This window comes from Thalassophryne amazonica, chromosome 5, assembly GCF_902500255.1.
Source record: "Thalassophryne amazonica chromosome 5, fThaAma1.1, whole genome shotgun sequence".
Classification (NCBI taxonomy): domain Eukaryota; kingdom Metazoa; phylum Chordata; class Actinopteri; order Batrachoidiformes; family Batrachoididae; genus Thalassophryne; species Thalassophryne amazonica.
The window spans coordinates 83,600,896-83,623,845 of NC_047107.1; the positions used below are offsets into that span (position 1 = coordinate 83,600,896).

At 40.3% G+C, this 22,950-nt stretch overlaps 1 protein-coding gene across 2 annotated transcripts in view; it reads left to right on the forward strand.

Annotated features, from left to right (window-relative positions):
* The first annotated feature begins 221 nt into the window (after positions 1-221).
* Positions 222-22,950, forward strand: part of pi4kab (phosphatidylinositol 4-kinase, catalytic, alpha b) — a 70,715-nt gene continuing 47,986 nt past the window's right edge. The window contains exons 1-19 of one of the 2 annotated variants that reach the window (XM_034170733.1): positions 222-421; positions 6,291-6,407; positions 6,742-6,835; positions 7,161-7,249; positions 7,368-7,440; positions 7,821-8,083; positions 8,242-8,308; positions 10,280-10,428; positions 10,519-10,584; positions 10,708-10,804; positions 10,930-11,121; positions 11,236-11,336; positions 14,732-14,861; positions 16,517-16,646; positions 16,742-16,837; positions 18,255-18,438; positions 21,522-21,625; positions 22,316-22,484; positions 22,571-22,621. In XM_034170733.1, coding sequence (XP_034026624.1) covers positions 308-421; positions 6,291-6,407; positions 6,742-6,835; positions 7,161-7,249; positions 7,368-7,440; positions 7,821-8,083; positions 8,242-8,308; positions 10,280-10,428; positions 10,519-10,584; positions 10,708-10,804; positions 10,930-11,121; positions 11,236-11,336; positions 14,732-14,861; positions 16,517-16,646; positions 16,742-16,837; positions 18,255-18,438; positions 21,522-21,625; positions 22,316-22,484; positions 22,571-22,621 — 2,286 coding nt within the window. In that variant the 5' untranslated portion in view covers positions 222-307. The remainder of the gene's footprint in view (positions 422-6,290; positions 6,408-6,741; positions 6,836-7,160; positions 7,250-7,367; positions 7,441-7,820; positions 8,084-8,241; positions 8,309-10,279; positions 10,429-10,518; positions 10,585-10,707; positions 10,805-10,929; positions 11,122-11,235; positions 11,337-14,731; positions 14,862-16,516; positions 16,647-16,741; positions 16,838-18,254; positions 18,439-21,521; positions 21,626-22,315; positions 22,485-22,570; positions 22,622-22,950) is intronic. The other variant, XM_034170734.1, reaches the window with a different exon arrangement.

Below are 22,950 nucleotides of genomic sequence, written 5' to 3' on the forward strand. Positions count from 1 at the left end.
GGGCCTGTATTTACTTGGTATCGGATTAAAGCCGTTCAGTCTGAGCAGTTAAAAAAAGTTGTTACAAACAACTCGCCAGAGACTTAGCGCACGCGCTGATAGTCTTCACGGCAGTCTGTGGTTTTCTCACAGTAGGTGTCACAGCAGCGGACTGTTTAGATGTTTTTTTTTTATTTTATTGTATTGTTGCATTTAATCAAATATTGAGCTAAAAAAATGTTATAAAAAGTTGGTTGTTATTATGTGGTTAAATTTGTCCTAGCTTTGTTGCCGTATTTGGTCGTGGTTACCGCAAGTCGTCAGTTTGATGTCGGAGGGGAACATGTCTGTAACTGGAGGTGGTAAAAGAGGATTTTATTTCAACACAGTTCTGTCGCTGGCCCGCTCGTTAGCCGTCCATTGTCCTGCACCACTCGAAAAGGTGAGGAAATAGAAAGAGCGGTGAGCTGTAAGACGTTATTTCTGAAGGTTAGCTAACGTACTGAGCAACAGGATGTAGCTTCGCTTCCGCACTGGAGGTATTTTTATTCTCTTTAGGGACGTGACGGCAGAAGTTAACGTAGCTGCTTTCTTCTCGTATGTGTGGTACAGAAATACAGTAATTCTATGCAGAAGTGGCGTCGTTGTCTGCGAGCCGCTGGCTGCACCATGTCTTACTGCAGTCAGAGCTACAGTCAGGTCCATAAGTATTTAGACACTGACACTTTTAGCTATAATTTGCCTGGCTCTGTACGCCACCACAATGGAGCTGAAATGACGCAGTCAAGATGTGACTTTAATTTAAAGGCTTCAAAAAACAAAACATTACCTTAAGCAATTTTTATGCACAGCCCCTTCATTTTCGGATCCCAGTACTTAATAAATGAATGTAAGAATTATAATGAATAAAATTAATCACGTTTACAGCCAACAGGCTTTACACAAGAAAAGGGATGGATACAGGACCATTTCAGAGTCACTGAATATGTCTGACTTCTTAATTGTTTAAAAAAATAAATACAAACATTACTATATGGTAAATCTGTGTCTGGAGTAGTGCTCACCCAAGGAGACTAATGAGGGAAGACACCGCTGACAACCCTAAAATAGTTATTACTCACTCACTCATCTTCAACCGCTTGTTTGGGATCAGGTCATGGGGGCAACAGCTCCAGCAGGGGACCCCAGTCTTTCCTGGGCCACATTGACCACATCCAACTGGGGGATCCCATGGCATTCCCAGGCCACCGTGGAGATATAATCTTTCCACCTAGTCCTGGGTCTTCCCCGTGGTCTCCTCCCAGATGAATGTGCCAGGAACACCTCCCTAGGGAGTCGCCCAGGGGGCATCCTGACCAGATGCACGAACCACCTCAGCTGGCTCCTTTCAACTCGAAGGCGCAGCGGCTTTAGTCCGAGCGCCCCACCGATGACCAGGCTTCTCACCTTATCTCTAAGGGAGACACCAGTCACCCTCCTAAGGAAGCCCATTTTGGTCGCTTGGCTTGTACCCACGTTATTATTAGTTTAGTAATTTAGGTGTGTGAATTAATGTGAAATTTGAATCAGTGTAAAATGTGTGGGGTCCCTGCTGTAAAGGGCGTGATAATGAAATTACAATGACAGCAAAATCTGGTCTGATTGTATCTTTGTTACTGTAGAATTGCTCTAAATTGACTCTGTGTCCAGGGATGAGATTTTTCCACAGATCCGCGGATTTGACAGTCCCGGGGGTCGATTTTGTGAAACGTCCAAAGTCATTGAGAAAATTTTAGGAGGGGGGGGGGTAAGAATGCAAAAAAAAAAAAGAATGCCAGGAGTACCTTTGTTTAATAAAATTGTCGTCTATTCAGAACACTGAGTGGTCTTTATTTGTTATCGCCGACGCAGCAAGTTCAATCAGTCCGTCAGTCAGCCGAACGCGGAAGTAACGCTGTGCTGATCAGTGACCAGTATGAAGTAGGTGCACAATGAGCATGTAGTGTAAGGGAGGTAACTGTGTAGTCTTTCAACTTCCAATATTCAGTAGTTTTCCCTCCAACAAATCATAAAAACCGAGACGGTATCGAAGCGCAGTCGAAGCTATTACTTGCGCACATTTTCATTGGTTATTACAAAGCTTATGACCAATCAGCGCAAAGGTTATATATGCGTTTCTCCCGCCCTTACATGTATGTTTGTTGAGAAGTGTGCCATGCTGAAAGTGGAGAATGCTGAAAATCAAGTAAGTCTAGTTATGAAAAAATATTTTGGTCACAAAAATACACATGTACAGTAGATGGTCTTAGTAAGGGTTTACAGTTTGAATTATAGATATGAACACCTGGCATTTATAGTAGTTTTTAATATCATTTTAGTGCAATTTACATGTTTTAAAACAGCAAAAATGCTTTGGCTCCGCCCTGGACCCTACCTTATTTTCATCTGAAAATCGAATTTGCCAATCTCATCCCTGTGTGTCTATTTCTTGTGTATTTATACTGTGATTATTAAGGTTGCAACAATAAACAACCACAGTATTTTTCATGTGCCAATCTATGGGCAGTATACCTTTTAAAAAAAAAAAAAAAAAAAAAAAAGTCAGCTTCGACTGTGAATTATGTTGTCATGTTCAGAAGTTGCTTTTTGATGTGAATACACAAAATGCAAAGTCAAAACTTCAGGCTGTGTTTTCAACATGTTGAAACTGTAGATCCTTAAGCCAACTGATGAACATTTCAAGTGTGTCCATATTTTTAAGTCTTTTAGTCTGGAGCTGTATGAGGTGCTGGAACTTTAAAACCGTGACGCATCATATTCTCCTGTGAGCTGCTCAGTGGATGAGCTTCTCAGTGTAGACTTACTGTTACATAAAAGAAAATAATGAAACACAACAGATTATCACATTTTAGAAAATCCAACTAAAATATCTCATGTTATTCTGAATAATGGCTTAAAGGGAAGGTCCCAGATCCAAATTTAAGGCAAGAGTGCTGTCCCACTATTGCACTAGAGTGGAGCGGTTTGGAAACTGTTGATATGCTGAAGTAGATTTAAATCATTGTTGCAAAATGGTCTTAATGGTTTTAATTGTTTTACTCTTGTGTGAAATTGTGTTTGATTGTTGTCTTGTCTCATCGCTGTAACAATGTTTTGGCTGCTGTCTTGGCCAGGTCACTCTTGGAAAAGAGATATCAATCTCAATGAGTTATTTACCTGGGTAAATAAAGGAAATGAAAATGTGCGAACATAAGGGGACTATTAAAATTGGCTAGATATTTTCATCAATTGCTAGTTAATTTACACTAGCACTGTTTGTAAACAAGGCTATAATAGAAGTGGCATAATTGTATAGTTATGATCACTGGACAACTACACACAAAGCTGGTCCCCCCCCCCCCCCCCCCAACACCAGTGATGCCGGTAACGCGTTACTTAGTACTTAGAGTAATCTAACGCGTTAATCTTTCCAAAACAGTAATCAGATTAAAGTTACTTCTCCATGTCACTGTGCGTTACTATTATTTTTCATTGTGGGTCGATAGCAGCATTAAACTTGGTCTGTGGGCAGGAGGTCGGGGTTCGACTGAACTGCCCACTTTAAGCAGAGCTGTGAGCTTTTCATCCACGGTTTTTTGCAGCTGCTCGACTCGTCCTCACATCTTAAAGCGCGGTGATCAGCACACCTGCACTGAGCTTTACAAAGACATTTTTATACTTTTTTCCATCCTTTATTTAGAATTCTGAGCTGAGCTGCTCTGTATCGTCTCATTAAAAACAGGTGATCCTCCGCGACGCGTCAACAACTAACACTATTTTCCACTCAAATGCACCTAAACTCTCTTTCTGAGGACCACATGATGTGAAAACGCAATAAAACTTTCTTACCTGTAAATCTGGTCCTGTTTTCTGCATAAATAAATGTTATCCATTCTTTGTGCTCAAACGCCAAAGCAGGGGCGAATCCAGATGGAATGGGGGCGTGGGGCAAGGATGTGCCCCCTCACAACACCCCTAGATTAAAGGTCCAGTTTTGAAGCCGTTTTTTACTACAACTACTAATATTGCTTAAAATAATAATTTCGACAAGTAAAATGTTTAGAGAGAATTTAAATGTTAGAAAAATGTTAGAATTTAATAGTTACGAGGGCTGTCCATAAAGTATAGGTCCTTTTTTTCAAAAACTATATGGATTTCATATGTTTTTACATCAGACATGCTTGAACCCTCGTGCGCATGCGTGAGTTTTTCCACACCTGTCGGTGACGTCATTCACCTGTGAGCACTCCTTGTGGGAGGAGTCGTCCAGCCCCTCGTCGGAATTCCTTTGTCTGAGAAGTTGCTGAGAGACTGGCGCTTTGTTTGATCAAAATTTTTTCTAAACCTGTGAGACACATCGAAGTGGACATGGTTCGAAAAATTAAGCTGGTTTTCAGTGAAAATTTTAACGGCTGATGAGAGATTTTGAGGTGACACTGTCGCTTAAGGACTTCCCACGGTGCGAGACGTCGCGCTGCGCTCTCAGGCGGCGTCATCAGCCTGTTTCAAGCTGAAAACCTCCACATTTCAGGCTCTATTGATCCAGGACGTCGTGAGAGAACAGAGAAGTTTCAGAAGAAGTCGGTTTCAGCATTTTATCCGGATATTCCATTGTTAAAGGAGATTTTTTTAATGAAAGACGTGCGGACGGGTCCGCGCGTCGGGACGCAGCCAGCGCGGAGCGGCGGCACAGGAAAAACACCTCCGTGTTGATAACCATTTGTAAAATCCAGGCGGCTTTTGATGGCTTTCAGTGGAGTGAGTATATGAGAAATTGTTTAACAGCTGGACATGTTCCAACTTGTCCTTAAGGCTTCCAACAGAGGTGTTTTTCCTGTGGTGGAGCGTTGCGGCGGCTGCGAGCCGACGCGCGGACCCGTCCGCACGTCTTTCATTAAAAAAAATCTCCTTTAACAGTGGAATATCCGGATAAAATGCTGAAACCGACTTCTTCTGAAACTTCTCTGTTCTCCCACGACGTCCTGGATCAATAGAGCCTGAAATGTGGAGGTTTTCAGCTTGAAACAGGCTGATGACGCCGCCTGAGAGCGCTGCGCGACGTCTCGCACTGTGGGAAGTCCTTAAAGCGACAGTGTCACCTCAAAATCTCTCATCAGACGTTAAAATTTTCACTGAAAACCAGCTTAATTTTTCGAACCATGTCCACTTCGATGTGTCTCACAGGTTTAGAAAAAATTTTGATCAAACAAAGCGCCAGTCTCTCAGCAACTTCTCAGACAAAGGAATTCCGACGAGGGGCTGGACGACTCCTCCCACAAGGAGTGCTCACAGGCGAATGACATCACCGACAGGCATGGAAAAACTCACGCATGCGCACGAGGGTTCAAGCATGTCTGACGTAAAAACATATGAATGAAATCCATATAGTTTTTGAAAAAAATAAAAAGGACCTATACTTTATGGACAGACCTCGTACATTTATAAAAAATGTAGGTTTGAAATTGCAAGTTTTACTGTTACAGTGCTGTCAACAGTTAAATATGAGGTCAAGAAAGAGGTCTTTATTTTACTTTTTATAAAACAAGTATTTATTTTCATTGAAGTCAAGAAAGGGTGACTATAAAGTGAGTTTTGGCAAAACAGGTATCATTGTCATGTTGACGTGGGTTGTTGTCGGCAGCTGGGGAAAGTAACTAAAAAAGTAACTAGTAATCTAACTTAGTTACTTTTACAATTGAGTAATCAGTAAAGTAACTAAGTTACTTTTTCAAGGAGTAATCAGTAATCAGTAATTGGATTACTTTTTCAAAGTAACTGTGGCAACACTGCCCAACACACACACACACACACACACACAAACAATTATTGTGATAAACGCTTGAATTGTTTCTGAGATACACTCAGCCTGTAAAAATAAAAACATACTTATCAAAAGAGTTAAATATTTTACTAGTGAACAGTCTGCACCATTGTGATTATAGGTAAAAGCTTATTATCAAAATGAACATGATAGCTGTGTGAGCTTTTCTGTGTCACTTGATAACAGTCAGCATATTACTAACATGATATGAAAGGGCAAGTTAATGTCAGTACAACAGAAAACTCAAGATTGAATGTTGCCATCATTTTCAAATATATATATATACTGTATTTCAGTATAACACTCAACAGCATTTTAAATCCAAGGGTTTAAATATAGTAAAAAAAAAAAAAAAAAGTAACTGTGAGAGATGATTATTGTTCAGTGATTGCTAATTATTTGGTCTGTAACAGTCTCTGTGTCCAACCATTTGGTCCACATCTTTCTTAAGAGTATCTTTGTGCTCTTTCAGGTCCAAAAGCTACAATGTATGTGTCCAGTGGAGGTGCGGGGTGTGTTCAGTTTAGATGTGCGTCGCAGAGATGCTGTTATTGCACTGGCTGTGTTTCTAGTGGAGTCTGGCTTACAGGTGGGTGGTAGTAGGTTTTTAGAGGTACACCAGTGAGATATTCAGTTTTGAGTGTTATGTATTGAAACTGCGGCTAATAGGGGTTTATGTTATTCGCTTATTATATTTCACCATTGTATGATTTGTATGTATCATTTGATAATTCAGTTAATGTCATGCTCAGAATTGAATCCATAAGTCCTGGACCTTATCATGTTGCTTTGTTTGTATAGCATCCCTGTCTATATTCAGCTTTTCCTATATTCCTTGATATGTTTCCCTCAAAAGCTTTTTGATTTAGCCTTTGGATATATAAAGTATTTGTGTGTGCTGCACTCTGTGTTTATTCGGGCAGCACAAAGACATGCTTGTTTCCTATTTGCTGAGCCTTTTGCGAGGGTTACCACGAGTACAATGGATCGAGGAAAGCTTGGGAAAGAAAGGAAAGGGTAAGGACAATCCTTTTATTGTGACAATTTTTGTTTTATAATGCTCTGTAATAATTGGTCTTTTGTTGCTGTAACAGATTTGTATATGAACAAAATATTCGTATACAAAATGTTTTCTCAAATGTATTGCAGCTCTGATTATTTTGACCAGATAAGATGCTTTCTGTCTTTGTGAACCATTAGTCAGCTGCATTTGTTAGTCCTCTGTTGCACGTGCTTCTTGATTAGATTTATTATTGATGGATCTACTTCTATATTTCTTGTTTGTATTCTTATTGAATGAAACTCTGTTTATTTCATTTTTAATCATATTTCTGTTTATCAGAATTTCTCCCAGTTGCAGAAAACTTCAGCTTCTGTTTAGTGACTCTTTTAGCAGATGTGGCCCAACAAGACCAGGACTCCCGGCTAGAGGTCAGTTTAAGAAGAGGATTCCCTATTTTAGTCTTGTATTGATGAACAAAGTTTCTTGGTTCATTTGTATTTCATTTTATGCCAAGTTATTGTCTTCCTCTGTTTTTTTTCTTTTCAGATCTTGAGCACTATATTGGATGTTATGCAGAGTCTGCATGACATGTGCCAAACCCCTGATAACCATGACAAAGGTAGACACTATGGCCTCAACTAATGGTTATTTTTATTCTCAATTAATCCATTAGTTGTTTGGTCCATAAAATGGTGAAACATGTTTACCAGTGTTTGCCAAAGCCCATGATGACATCCTCAAATGTCTTGTTTTGTCCTCAACCCTAAGATAGTCAGTTTATTAACAGACAAGTGTAAAGAAACCAAAAAGTATTTACATTTAAGAAGCTAAAATCAGATCATTTGGACATTTAAACAAAAGAATAAAAATGGTTATTCGATTATCACAGTAGTTGGTGATTCATTTAATTATTGCATCTCTCATAGACACACAAACAGCGTGTTCCTTAATGTCATTTTGTCAAATGGGAAGCCTTATTGGATGCTTTCTCGCTTCCAGTTTACCTGTGCAGGTATGTTGTACCCAGCCTGCTTGGCATGACTCGAGCTTTTGGTCGCTATAGCAACACAGAGGAGGCGCTCTTGTCTAAGTTGTTTCCCAGAGATTTGCCTCAGGCCCTGTGTGTCACAGAGGAATCAGAAGGTGTTCGACGCAGATCGTTCAACGATTTCCGTTCCATTCTGCCATCGTCACTGATCACAGTGTGCCAGGGTGACACCCTGCGCAGACGCCCGGGCACCAACCTAGATTCATCTGCACAGGTTTGTATGTTTATACTGAGATAGTGGTGTTAGGAAGCAGCATTTGTCTTTTCAGAATTATTCCATTTGACTCATTATTTCTGATCATGCTATATTTAACTGAATTATAAAACTGGTATTTGTTTTAGTGGTTAAGTAATAAAGTTACTGGTTCACAGGTTTGTACAGAGTCAGGAGGCCACTCACCATGCTCTCCCACAATCCCGGGGCCACATTACTTTGAAGGTAAATATCAAGAACATGCTGAAACAGTCATTTTTATATGCCAACTGCCAGCCTTGTCTGTCAACTTGTTATATCTTATAATTATATGTAATCAGCATTTTGCCAACTATGTACATGGATATAGTTTATGTGCTTGTCTTTGTGATGAAAGACATGTGAGTATGAAGCATTGTGCTGTGTTTCAAGAGACCTTTAGAGTACTGTAAAACTCGCCTAAACCGTCATTGTATAAACAGGATACTTACCTGACAAATCAAAAGTCCCAGTGCTTTTGTATGGATTTCCATGTAATAAACACCATATATAACAGATTTTGTAATAATGGATTTTCGCTCATATCGGACAAAACGTCCTGTCCGATCACAATGCATTACCATTAAAAACCCCTCACAAAACAGTCTGGACACGCCCAGCCACACCAGAGGTAGGAAGTTCAGTACTCAAACTCACCGATTCAACAAAAGTGGGTACTGTATTTCCTTGATTAAAAGCCTGGCCGTTAATTTTTTTTTTTTTCCAAACTGAGCTCAGACTGGCAACTAAATGAGGCAGGACTTAATTCAAGGCCAGTGATTATTAACAAAATGCTGCTTGCTGTCTGCATTGTAATATGGTGTTAAGTTTCACACATAGCCCTAGGTGTGATGAAACAAACCGCTTTAGATCAGACAGAGGTGGGACGAAGTCACTGTCAAGTCATTCTCAAGTCATCAATCTGCAAGTCCCAAGTCAGGTCTCAAGTCAGCTTGCAAACAGTTGGTGGTCATTATGACTTGAGATTTGACTTGGGACTTGCTGATTCATGACTTGAGAATGACTTAATGGTGACTTCGTCCCACCTCTGAGATCAGAGCCCTCTGCGTTGCTGCAAACCCTCCCTGCATCCTGACGTGCCCCTGTTTTTTTTTTCGGATCCCGGTTGAGAAGAAAAGGTGAGGAGGTGGGAGACATTGTGTAGGTAAGTGTGCCTACACAGCTAACCAGAGTAGCTCCCTTCTCTCGCCTGCAAAACTGCCTCGACACATTTGTGCTTCGGATCATAAATAAACCACAACACATGTCCACTTTCCCACTGCATCGTCACTTTTTCTTTGCATTTTCACTTTGTTTGCGTGTAATTTGCCCAAAAAGCCATTGAAAATGTCATGGTTTGTACCCCGGAAGTAGAGAAATTAAGCCATATGTCATATTTTACCGCTTTAGCGCATGCCCCCAAACAAGACTGCGCTGCCCTATTATGCAAACAGTGTACATTTGTTTACCAAGTAAGCATACTCCTGGTGGTTAACATGCAGTGAGTTGCAGCATTGTTTGCAGTGTGCTTGACGTGATCATTCAAATTTAATTCCCAAATAATCATTACAGAAATATCTATAGCTAAAGCTTATGATTATCCATATTGGGATTACTGCCTCCCAATCACAACAGTTCCTGTAAACCATTAGTACTATAATTCCATTGTTGAACTGGCTGCTATGCTCTGTCTGATGCCAGCAATGTTGATCGTTATGGTCCATGCATAGCCAATCCATCTTTTTACTTGCTGTTTATCTAGGCTAGTGTTGTTTCAAAAGGCTTATAGCAGAGCAGCCAGATATAGAACACACACAAATCATGTGACGTGATGAAAGTCACAATACGCCAAATATAACAGAACCTTTTCCAGCACACCTTCAATTTGTGAGACAAACAGTGTGTAAGGATTTCTAAAACAGTAAGTACCAGTGAAGTGTGTGTGTGTGTGTGTGTGAGAGAGAGAGATACAGTCTCAGAATAAAAAAACAAGTTTTTTTTTTTTTCTTGACAGCTAAACCAAGTTCACTCTCGAAGAGACAAATGTTAATTTCATTTTCTTTGACTGCACTAGTATGTGGTATTCTAGAATAGGGCAGCAGTCAGGTCAGACCTGCTTAATGTTATCAGTTGCAAATTATCTGACTCTCTTTTGTCCTCTTGTCCTTTCCATTTCAGGTGCCTACTTTCCTGACAGCAGTGCAGTAGACCCAGATTACTATTTCTCAACAGTCAGCTCCAGTTTCTCTCTGTCTCCTCTCTTCATTGGGGCAGGAGAAAGTGAGGTTGAAGTGCCTGTTGATCTGCTCAGGCAGCTCCATGGCTTGGTAGAGTAACCATTTCTGCAAACACACAATGTCTGATGTCTGCCAGTTTTTAGATCTTCACCTGTGGTTCTATGTGTTGTCCACATGCAGGTGCAGAAGTTTGTTTCAGACTCCTTCTTGAAAACCCTGGATGCTACATTGACTGAAGTTGCAGAGGTAAAAATATATGTATAATAAATGTCTGAACACTAAATATGTAGTTATTTTCGAAGTAAAATTGATTGCATTATCTGTTGACAAATTGTTTAATATCTTATCATTGTCCCTGTTTGTATCAAGTCCAATCCTGGAGTCAACCTCTACTACAAAACTGTCAGTGATCCTCTCTATGTGTGTGTGTTCAAAATGCTGAGGGACACACTGTACTACATGAAAGGTGAAACATAATTGAAAGTTTATTCATTCTATATTTAAGTCACACAGTCTTGTCATTGGTCTACTTTGGGGACTATTAAATGGATTAGTTCAATAAATCTGCAACACTCTCTTTCCATTTCTCAGCCTTACAGCCATCATTTGTGCGTGAAGTGCATGACTTTGTGCTGGAACAGTTTAGCAGCAGTCAGTCAGAACTGCAGAGGGTACTTCATGACACAGGTGGTTTGCCAGGGGAACAGAGTCCCCTCAAGCTTCGTTGCCAAGCCAATGCTGCCTGTGTGGATCTAATGGTGTGGGCAGTGAAAGATGAGCAAGGTAATAATTGTAGCATTGACTGAGTAAAGCTACATTTCCATAATTTGAAAAATACTGTATGTGTTTATTTGCATGTTGTATGATGATTTCTTCCTGTTGCCTTTTCTCTTTAAGGAGCAGAAAATTTGTGCACCAAACTGTCAGAGAAGCTACAGTCGAAAACCTCTAGTAAAATCATCATCGCTCACATGCCACTGCTCATCTGCTGTCTGCAGGTAAAGTGCTATAAGGAGAATGAGTATTCTGACATTCTGCTCAGTTTATCTGTCTGAAACTACTTACACATATGAATTAAATTGGTTTGCCTTGTGAAGAAATGTTCTTTGAATAACTCATTGTCATGCAGTTGTAGAATAGTGGTCATTATAGCTGTGGTTTCACTTAATCCTCAAATTCCTGGTCAGACAAGGTATATGAACTGTCACAGGAGTATGAAGAAGACTCTTGTGTTATTCTTTTGGGTCTTTTTTCCAATGGTAAAGAAAACAGTGTTTGTATTGTAGGTTACAGTATGTGACAATCAAGAAAATGGTTGCATAAGAAACTAGCCCCAAGGTGTTTAACAGGAGTAAAATCTAAATTTGGCATGCTAAATGTCACTCAGATATTTAGTGCTTTTTTGAATCCCGACAGTCTGTTGTACAAGCTTCAAGGATTCATTTTTGTTTACAGTCAGTACTAAATGGTGTACTAATTTTGCTCCTTAATTGCACTATTATTTTATTTTATTTTATTTTTGTTTCACCTGCCAAGGTGATTACATCCACTCCTCTCCTATTTAGAATCTATATATTAATAACCAAGTGGCCTCTGTGTATGGGTGTGTGTATATTCACAGTTGTGAATCTTGCACCATCTCGCGGTCCGTGACTAACGCGAGAGGTCGGTTTCAGCAGAGTTCCCAGTTAGGGCACAGTGTAAACACTCGTGAAGTATGGACAACAAGACAACATCAGAGCACAGCAGATGTTCATCACAGGTGCTACATCTCCTCTAGATAACCCTCTCAACTTGGGAGAATGTGTCATCATCATTATCGCTTGTGAACTCGCTGAATCAATGCCATCCACATCCTTGCTACCCACTGTTTACATGGCTTTGAAATGGCGGAACTCTGCTGGCACCGCGGTGCATTCTGGGAAGTGTAGGGGGATTATGGGAAATGTTAAAATATAGAATACATGCCTGCATGCGTGTGTATGGCTTTGATCACGGAGGAACTGGGGACAACTGATATTTGCTGTTTGGTATACTTATGTATTTTGGGTCAAGGATGAATGCCACGAAAACAGAAAGTTGATAGAAGTAATATTTTTTGGAGAAATTGGGGTTATTAGCTAACAACAGTGAACAACGGACACTGATAATTTAATTCTGGATTTGTGCCATTCCAGCAGGGGGCAGTAAATCATCTTTTTTTTTTTTTTTTTTTTTTTTTTTTTTTTTTTTTTGCCAGCTTGCACTCGACCGAGACGGACGCACTTTTCTCTTCTCCCTCCCTCCTTATCTTTCCTGCTTTTGTGGCGTGTTGTCTGTGAGGCTGCAGCGTTGCTCTTCTGGAAACGACAAAAATGGATCTGTTAAAGTGGTCTCTGAACGCAATTGACACTATTTTTTCTACAAGATCTTCGGGAGCGGAGGACCCGACCTGTCCTGCTGGGACGCATGTGATGGGTTCCGTGATGGACTCGTGGAGGAGATGGCAGGTCATGTGCCTTTACATGCTTTCTGTGGAGGACGTTGAAGATGTGTACATATTCGGCTTGGTGGTGACCGGCTTTCTGATGTGTGGAGCGGGGCACTTGCTGGTTTACCGGAAAATCAAGAAAGTGGAAGCAGCTTTGATTGGTCATTCCAAGCTGCCCTATATGATTGATTCGATTGGGAAGGCAGTGGCTGCGCAGTCGGCGGGGGTTAACCGCGCATTGGATGACATCTCTGGAAGATTGCAGCCCTGGAAACCCGCTTTGACCGTCTGTGAAGACCACATTCTACATTTCTACATTTCAACATTTCAGATGCATTGGGAGCCACTCTGTTCTCAGAACTGTGGAATCTTTCAGGCGTCTGTTAATCTGGCTATTCATTTGGCTTCCCCAATACAGCTGCACTTCAAGGTCGCTGTGATAAGATACCTCCTCAGAAGAACAACACTCTAATGCCTCGCTCCCTGGTCTTCCCCCCTCCCCTCAGCTTCTCCAGCCCTGACGTGAACTGTGGACTGTCCAGGACTTTCTCAGCCTGCGCAGGGCTGTTCCCCTTCCTCCCCCCCCCAGACTGTCGAACAAGGCCGTCGACGGCGCCGAAACTGGCTGCCTTCCAGAGTGTTCTGATAAACTGGTCCTTTCAAATCTCGGTTGTCGTCCTGTGTCCTTGTTTTGTCTCTGTGATTATTGTTTTTTTGTGCTGATGGGATTTTTTTTTTTTCCTCATTGCCGCTGTGTAATGCAGCAGCTATGAGGGTTTTTTTTTCTTCTCCTTTTCCCTCGTGTTTTGCTTCATATATATGTTTTATGTACCGGGCCGGCCTATGTGTTGTGTGTTATGTGTGTTGTTTGTTATGGGTCGGTGTTGGTTTGCTCAGCCCTGCTGTTGACCAAGGCAGGGATGTACATCTGGAGCTGGTCCCCGGGCGCCTAATGGCGACCTCTGCTCCTACTGGCAAATAGGATGGGTTAAATGCAGTAGCCACATTTCATTGTGCAGGAAAGTTCTTCTGTTCTGTGCATATGACAATAACATTTCCTTGATCCTCCTTGATCCTTGATCTATAAATAGTCAAGTGGCCTCTGTGCATGTATGCATGGACGAGTGCTTGTGTATGACTTCTGTCACGGAGAAACTGGGGAGAGCTGACATTTGCAGTTTGGTATGCTTTATGCATTTTGGGTCACGGATGAACGTCGCCAAAACAGAACATTGATAGGACTAATATTTTTGGATAAACTATAGATATTAGCTAACAACACTGAACAATGGACATTGATAATTACTGACACACCATTCCAGCAGGGGGTGGTAAATCATCTATTTATTGAAAGCGAAGTGGCATCTGTGTACGTGTGTGATTTTATTTATTAAGTTCAATGTAAGTGCATAATATAATTGTAAATACACGGGTTACATAAGAAAATGTAAACACTTATTTCCATTGTGGTCCAATTTATTAAAAAAAAAAAAAAGACTAAATGGAAGTAAAAATAATAATAGTAGTGTGTATATGATAACAAGAACCTAAACAAATTATAAATACATTCAGACATTAAATTAACATTAAAAAATTATGTAATTAACAGAAAATAAAAGGGCTGAGTTCTTCTTCTAAAAGCTGTTGAGGTCTAATTTTCTAAAAACATTCTGGACTCGCATGCCATTCCGGCTCATTATAGAAACTTTGCATAATTTATTACCACCCTTGAAAAATGTCAGCTGTCCATTTTATAAACACTATCCAATCTAGAGCCCATGGATCCCCACTGGCAACCTGCTAGTAGGTATTATAATTGTGCATTTTAGGGAGTTTATAATTCAAAATGTGGTTTGTCATGAATTGTAGTGAATGTAGATTTTCACATGAGAAAGTGTCAAGATCTTTAAATGTCTGTTGCAGGGTCTGGGCCGTCTGTGTGAGAGGTTTCCAGTAGTGGCTCACTCTACCACAGCCTCTCTCAGGGATTTCCTGGTGGTTCCTTCCCCTGTTCTTATAAAACTCTACAAATATCACAGCCAGTATAGCACAGGTACAAGTACTCCTAATTATTTCTCATCTTAAAAAATACAGCATCTCTTTGGCTCATCACATGGATGTTGTTCATCATCGTGGTTTATGCTAATAAATGTAGTTTAGTTAAAAGTTAAATTACAATAAGTTAATTTGATGACCCATTTCCCAAAGCAAGAATTATGTCAGCTGCTATATAGCATGGCTGAAATACTGCTGTCTGTGAACAAGATACAATTTGTTTGCACAGTTTGATTAATTACATCCCACATTTAATTAATTTGTGTGCTATAGCAAGTTAAGCATGCACAGAGCATGCTAAATTGAGTGACACTGAATGACAGACATTACTGTCGTGTTTATGTAGATAAGGGAGAATATGGAAATACATTTGTTGAACGCAAAATACAGTTTCTGTGCTCAGAGAATGCATGAAAATTCAGTAAGGTATATCTTATATATTATATTCCAATTCTAAGGTGGAACTATGCCTGTATACAAAGGTATATCTAAAAAGGAAGAGTAAAATAGGAGAGTAGAAAAGAGTAGAGTAGAGCCACTTAGAGGTGCCTGGTCTTGAGAACCAGGGATGGTAGGTATGTGCAGGTGTAGGAATGAATGTCCATATGCACTGCAAAATACATTAATTTCTTGTGCGCATGAATTAATCAACTGTATTAATAACTTAAATATCATGTGCACACAAAACATTCTGAGCGGTATGCAGTTGTGTGCATACACCCCCCCCCCCCCCCCCATCTCTCTCTGTATTTTTTTACTCTCTGTGGCCACTCTGGGACTCTGGGTGTGGATGCCTTCATGTTCGTACCTTGGATGTTGAGTCCTTCTAAGAAGGACTCGACAGTGAAAAGTGCAAATTTGCATGTCCACCTCACAGTTTTTTAAATGAAACTCTGGTGGGTTTTGGCAAGGCTGACTGTGTCATTATATGTGTATCACATGTAGTGTGTACATGCCTGTATAGCCCAAGTGCCTTCCTGCCTGTAATTACATGGATGTGACACCATGCAATACAGCAGCTTTCACGTCGCTGAAGGTTTGAACATGCTTGACTGCTACCTTGCAATCTCATCTCAACAACACATGTGATCCCATTACAGTTACTCCATATACAAACAATACAGTGTTTCTGTATGATCTTTGTATCAGGCAGACTTGTATTGTGGAGAGTGTATGGCTGTTGTTGATGGCATAACCAGGGAAATGGGCTATTTTCTTCTCCCATCCATAATTAAATATTTTTCTCATCTAATATTTATTTTGGAGATAATTTGGGTGTAACGGTAAAGAACAGAGCCTAAATTGAATGTGGCGTAAGGTGTGTGTGTGTGTGTGTGTGTGTGTTGGCTCATGAAGACATATAAACTCTGCATCAGCAACAGTGTTGCATTTGCCTCTCATCTACTGTTGATTTGCAAAATTGGAAATTGAATGTGGGTTGTTGATTTTTCTGTTACCTCCACAGTCTGTTCCTCTCATAGATTTAAAACAAGCTAGAAAATAATAGTGCATACCCACTTGATGAAATCTGTGCACTGCACATGGCAGTATTGAGCTCTGTACATTATTCCATTTTGCCCAGTGTTGTATATGGTTTTGAAAACAATGACATTGAATTCTCTTGGATCTTCCTACTGACATTGCTCTTTATAGGCACAGGGGACATCAGGATCAATGTCACCAATGAGCATTCGCAATCCACTTTTAATGTCCTGCCAAATAGGAAAGACCAGCCGTCCATGTACGAGCAGCTCAGAGACATTTCTATTGACAACATCTGCAGGTCAGACATGAACTCCCACCACAGCTACAGTTAACGAGTAGTGTTTTATGGATTTTTAAATCTATATTTCATTTTTGTATGCGCTTCTCTCTCAGATGTTTAAAAGCTGGTCTAAACATGGACCCTGTGATAGTGGATGCCTTTCTGGCTAGCCTGTCTAATCGACTGTACATTTCACAGGAGAATGAAAAGTAAGAAAAATATTTAGTTGATAAATGCTGCATTATGCCTTGTAGCATATCATGAACATACGAGGGCTGTCAGTATAAAATATAGGTCCTTTTTTTCAAAAACTATATGGATTTCATTCATATGTTTTTACGTCAGACATGCTTGAACCCTCGTGCGCATGCGTGAGTTTTTCCACGCCTGTCGGTGACGTCATTCGCCTGTGAGCACTCCTTGTGGGAGGAGTCATCCAGCCCCTCGTCGGAATTCCTTTGTCTGAGAAGTTGCTGAGAGACTGGCGCTTTGTTTGATCAAAATTTTTTCTAAACCTGTGAGACACATTGAAGTGGACACGGTTCGAAAAATTAAGCTGGTTTTCAGTGAAAATTTTAACGGCTGATGAGAGATTTTGAGGTGATACTGTTGCTTTAAGGACTTCCCACGGAGCGGGACGTTGCGCAGCGCCGTCGTCAGCCTGTTTCAAGCTGAAAACCTCCACATTTCAGACTCTATTGATCCAGGACGTCGTGAGAGAACAGAGAAGTTTCAGAAGAAGTCGGTTTCAGCATTTTATCCGGATATTCCACTGTTAAAGGAGATTTTTTTAATGAAAGACGTGCGGACGGATTGCAGCGTTGGCTCGCAGCCGCCGCGACGCTCTGCCACAGGAAAACACCTCCGTGTTATAACCATTTGTAAAATCCAGGCGGCTTTTGATGGCTTTCAGTGGAGTGAGTATCTGAGAAATTGTTTAACAGCTAGGCATGTTCCAACTTGTCCTTAAGGCTTCCAACAGAGGTGTTTTTCCTGTGGTGGAGCATCGCGGTGGCTGCGAGCCGACGCTGCAATCCGTCCGCACATCTTTCATTAAAAAAATGTCCTTTAACAGTGGAATATCCGGATAAGATGCTGAAACCGACTTCTTCTGAAACTTCACTGTTATCTCACGACGTCCTGGATCAATAGAGCCTGAAATGTGGAGGTTTTCAGCTTGAAACAGGCTGACGACGGCGCCTGGAAGCGCTGTGTGACGTCCCGCTCCGTGGGAAGTCCTTAAAGCGACAGTATCACCTCAAAATCTCTCATCAGCCGTTAAAATTTTCACCGAAAACCAGCTTAATTTTTCGAACCGTGTCCACTTCGATGTGCCTCACAGGTTTAGAAAAAATTTTGATCAAACAAAGCACCAGTCTCTCAGCAACTTCTCAGACAATGGAATTCCGACGAGGGGCTGGACGACTCCTCCCACAAGGAGTACTCACAGGCGAATGACGTCACCGACAGGCGTTCAAGCATGTCTGACGTAAAAACATATGAATGAAATCCATATAGTTTTTGAAAAAAATAAAAAGGACCTATACTTTATGGACAGACCTCGTATAGTTCTGATACTTCTGAAGTGGTGTTCTCAGTGTTTAAAGAATTGTCTTTTTTCCCCAGGGATGCCCATCTTATCCCAGATCACACCATTCGAGCACTGGGGCACATTGCAGTGGCTCTGAGAGATACCCCAAAAGTGATGGAACACATCCTACAAATCCTTCAACAAAAATTCTGTCAGCCCCCTTCGCAGCTTGATGTACTCATCATAGATCAGCTTGGTTGCATGGTCATTACAGGAAATGTGAGTTCAAACATTTTTGAAGAAGCTCTTGCCTCCATTATTTGATGCATTTTTGGTTGAAAATGAATGCTTGATGGAACATAATGAACAGGATAGTATTCCAAAGTGTGAATCAGTGGGACGTTAATTTTAGAGGAAGTGCGGATTAAAGTAATCATTGTGATAGTTCAGAAAACAGTGCAATATACAACAGAAGTGCATATGGCCCAGTGCAGGGTCACTTTAAAAGTGATTGAAAATTACATCAATTCTCAGAATGGCTGCATTATGTCTACTGATGTAAACATAATTACTAGATACTGCCAAACCTTTCTTTATTAAAGAGGTAATGTTTTCAGTGCAGTTTGTCTGTATGCCTTTGAGTTTGAGTAACTTCTAGGAAGTAGTGTTAATTTTGTCTTAGTCTTGTATCAAATGTCCTTATTAGTTTTAGTCGTTCACATACCATTTTTATTTAATCGTGTTTTAGTTGACTAAAGGTCTGTTAATTTTAGTCTAGTTTTAGTCAAAAGAGAACTGAATGTATTTTAGTCTCATTTCAGTTGAGACATTTGAGTCTTTTTGATAAAAAACACGGTAGATTATTTCTGATTACCAGTTCAGTCAACTACTGAATGTTATCATTACCTGACAAAATTTACTTGAGTTATTGAAGGTTTATGGTGTTTTTCCCTGATATTTTAAATCTGCAGGGCTTCCAGTCAGATATAATTGGACATTTGGGTTTCTTGTAAACCCATGGCACTGTAGGGGTGCAGGTCTTTCAGGTCAAACATTTGTGGGATCTAGTTATTCTGTTTGCACATTTGGAATTGGCTGGAAATTTGTTAGAGCAAAGCAGAATAAAATAAAATAAATAATTCAGGATTTATAATGTTTTTACCCAAGGCCAACATATGGCCATTGGCTATTGCAAAGACCTGGCGTCCATCCGTCCGTCCACCGTCCGTCTGTCTGTGTATAGCATAAGTCCAGTTCTATTACTGTCACAGTCTTCAAATTCACAGGGAACATTCTTGGGACATAGACCTGGTACAAGTTCGAAGATGGCTATCCTTGACCTAGTTTAAGAGGTATTTTAAGATATTAAAATGTCACATTCTGTACCTAATTTTATGGCATGATCTTGCGGACATTAGTGAGCGAGCGTGGTGACGTCGCTTCCTGCTATCGCTAGGTGCTAACTTTGCTTCATTTTTTGGCTAGAATTAACACCTTTCTCATATACGAGGGTAGGCTGAAAAGTTCTAAGGCTCCCCATGAAGGAGTAATGCATTAACTGCATTATAGTGAGCCTTAGAACTTTTCAGCCTACCCTCGTATTATGTGAAAGCTAGTGAGAAATAAACACTTCTAAAACTGAAAATGTTGTGTTTGTAACCTGATAACACCTCTGGAAGGATTTACAAACATTTAGCGGCTGTTAGTGTGGTGACGTCACAGGTTGGTAGCAAAACTGTGTGTAAATATGTCCTCTTTGTCATATGTTATGTAAAAGCAAGTGAGAAATAAACACTTCTAAAACTGAAAATGCTGTTTTTAGAACCTAATAATACCGCTGAAGTAATTTAAAAGACATTTCGCAGACATCAGCATTGTTTTGTTTTTGAGTGGCGGGGGTGACAGCCCATCAGAGTAGGGCTGCACCATGACATCACAGTCTGGTTGCTAGCCTCAAACTCAGTTTTTGGGACCTAATAATTACTTAAACAACTGCAAATTATACAGACCACAAGGCTCATACGGCAGAGGGTATTTTAGCATTGCATTATTTTTATCTATTAAGAGCCAGATCTTGAGCCAATTTAATTTAAATGTGATACACACTTCATATTCCATTATTGGTTTTATGTTTTCATGTCATTTGTTATATGTTAGTCATAAATAATGTTGCAAACAAAATGTTGGATGGATATAACGTTTGCTGCTGTGTTAAATAATCTTTAACATACTTTAACACCGTGAGACAGAGTGTAAATATAAACTATTTATTCATTAAATGTTTGTCATTGGCATCCATGGATTTTTTTGACTAGTCACTTGATGTAATAATTAATTATCCCAAAAAGTGTAATAAATGTCATTGTCTTTTTAAGCGCACAGTCATTAAACACAAACCTTTTTGGCTTCATGTTCCTCGTTTGTACGAAAAATGTAAGTTAACTGTCTGCAGGTTGATGTCCACTCTAGTGGCGTTTACAGATCTATGCTCAAACACACATCAGGATGAGGCCCCCCCCCCCATCACTGACAGCAACGAGGAGCATTAAACAAAACAGAGGCAATGTTATTTTACCCATCCCGCACATTCTCAAATTAAATACATTTTATATATTGCGTCCAGCCTTGATGATTTTGGATCAGGGCGGTGTCAGTACAATCTCTGCTGAATGTGACACATTTTGAAAACGGAAGAGCTTGTAGATGAAAATGGGGAGGCCTTTTATTTAGGGTTTTATTTCATGCAAAACATTGTAGTCTCATCTTTTTTCGTCAACAGTAATACATGAAATTTTGTATTGGTGAAAAACAAGGGAGCTGACAAAGGGACTTACATTTACTGTTTGCATCACCATGCAACAGGATGGAACTAGTCAAGTATATAAATACGTTTTGGGGATGTGATGGTCTAGTGGTTAAGGCGTTGGGCTTGAGACCAGAAGATCCTCGGTTCAAATTCCTGCCTTACTGGAAAATCACTAAGAGCCTTTGGGCAAGGTCTTTAATCCTTGTATGCGCCTTGTATGGCAGCACCCAGACATTGGGGTGAATGTGAGGCATTATTTGTAAAGAGCTTTGAGCGTCTGATGCAGATGGAAAAGCGCTATATAAATGCTGTCCAGTTACCATTTTTTGGGCAAGTGGTGCTCCCTGAGTGAATTGGATTTCAATTTTCTCTCTCTGTCTCTCACAAACATGTATGTATATGTGTGTGTGTGTGTGTGTGTATAATTGATACAAATGTTTCATTTTTTAGTTTTGTAATGTCTTTAGTCATGGGATTCCACTATGAGAGGTGGATAACAATGTGGAATAACACTTTGGAGTTAGTCATGTTTTCTTTTTGTGTGCTCATCTTGTAGCAATATATCTATCAGGAGGTGTGGAATCTGTTCCAGCAGATTAGTGTGAAGGCCAGCTCTGTGGTGTACTCGGCAACCAAAGACTACAGAGATCATGGCTACAGGTTAGTGTCTGATGCTAAAGGTGCTGTCACACTATGGATAAGTTACATATTTAACTCTTTTGTCTGGTGGCAAAATTGTGTAACCCATTGGTCTCCTGTGGATGTGAGGCTCTGATGGATAAATGAGAGCCACATTCAACAGAATGATTTTCCTCGTTTCAACACGTATTTGCACTCTGGACGGAGCCGGATATGATTGGGATGGGCAGAGGTCTGAACGCAAATGTGGATAGAATCCAACTCACTCTGAGATCATAACTTTATATTTCCTAACTGTGTTCGTGCACTGACAGTGTCTTCTCACTGTGTCGGCATTCAGTGCGGCTGCATTGGTGAGGACATCAAACAACTCTGTGGTGCTTTCTCACCAAGACACTCTACTGGATACTCTGATGTCCATATAAAAATGAATAAAAAGCAGCTGCGCTGTTTTGCTCTTCAGTTAAGTCTGCTGTGCTGCATGTTGCAGTGTCAGGTCCTCTTTGTGCTTGTGCAGCATTCACACCCTGCGCAAGAACTTTGGCCAATCAGAAGCCCATGGCCATTTCTCAGGTTTTGTATAAATCTGAAGGAAGACATTGTTATGAGATCAGTAACATTAGAAAAAACTAAAGCAGTTATGGTTTTGTTTTGTGATTATGTATGTCAATATTGAGTATTGTTTCTGTGCTCTCCATCTTTCCATCCAAGGCATTGCTCTTTGGCAGTGATCAATGCTTTGGCCAACATTGCAGCCAACCTGCAGGGGGAGCAGCTTGTAGATGAACTGATGGTGAACCTTTTAGAATTGTTTGTCCAACTGGGCCTGGAAGGAAAGAGAGCCAGTGAGAGGGCCTCAGACAAGGGACCAGCGCTTAAGGTTCCTGGTTGGCTTTGTAAACATCTAAACAATATAGGAATTTGATAATATTTGTATATTTTTAATTGCTCCTTATTTTCTGTCAGGCATCAAGTAGTGCTGGAAATCTTGGCGTCCTCATTCCAGTGATTGCTGTTGTGAGTATCAGGAGTCTGTACACACTGTTGTTACATTTTTTTTAACAATTCACTTTCAAAATTTGAGATCAAATGCCAATATGGAGCGCACTTAAATATACTACACAAGTATTTTATTTCTTTGGGGTGAATCTGAGCTGTTAGTTAGTTAGTATTTAACTCTCATAACAAATATTTACCCTGTTGACTGCAGTACAGACATCAGTATCATCAAATTGCTGCTCAGTATTTAACTTTTTTCCTGAAAGGCTGTTTTAATCAAATATTCTGTTGTCTTTGGTAGTTAATATTGAAATATTGATCACTTAATTGATCTGGTAATTTATTAG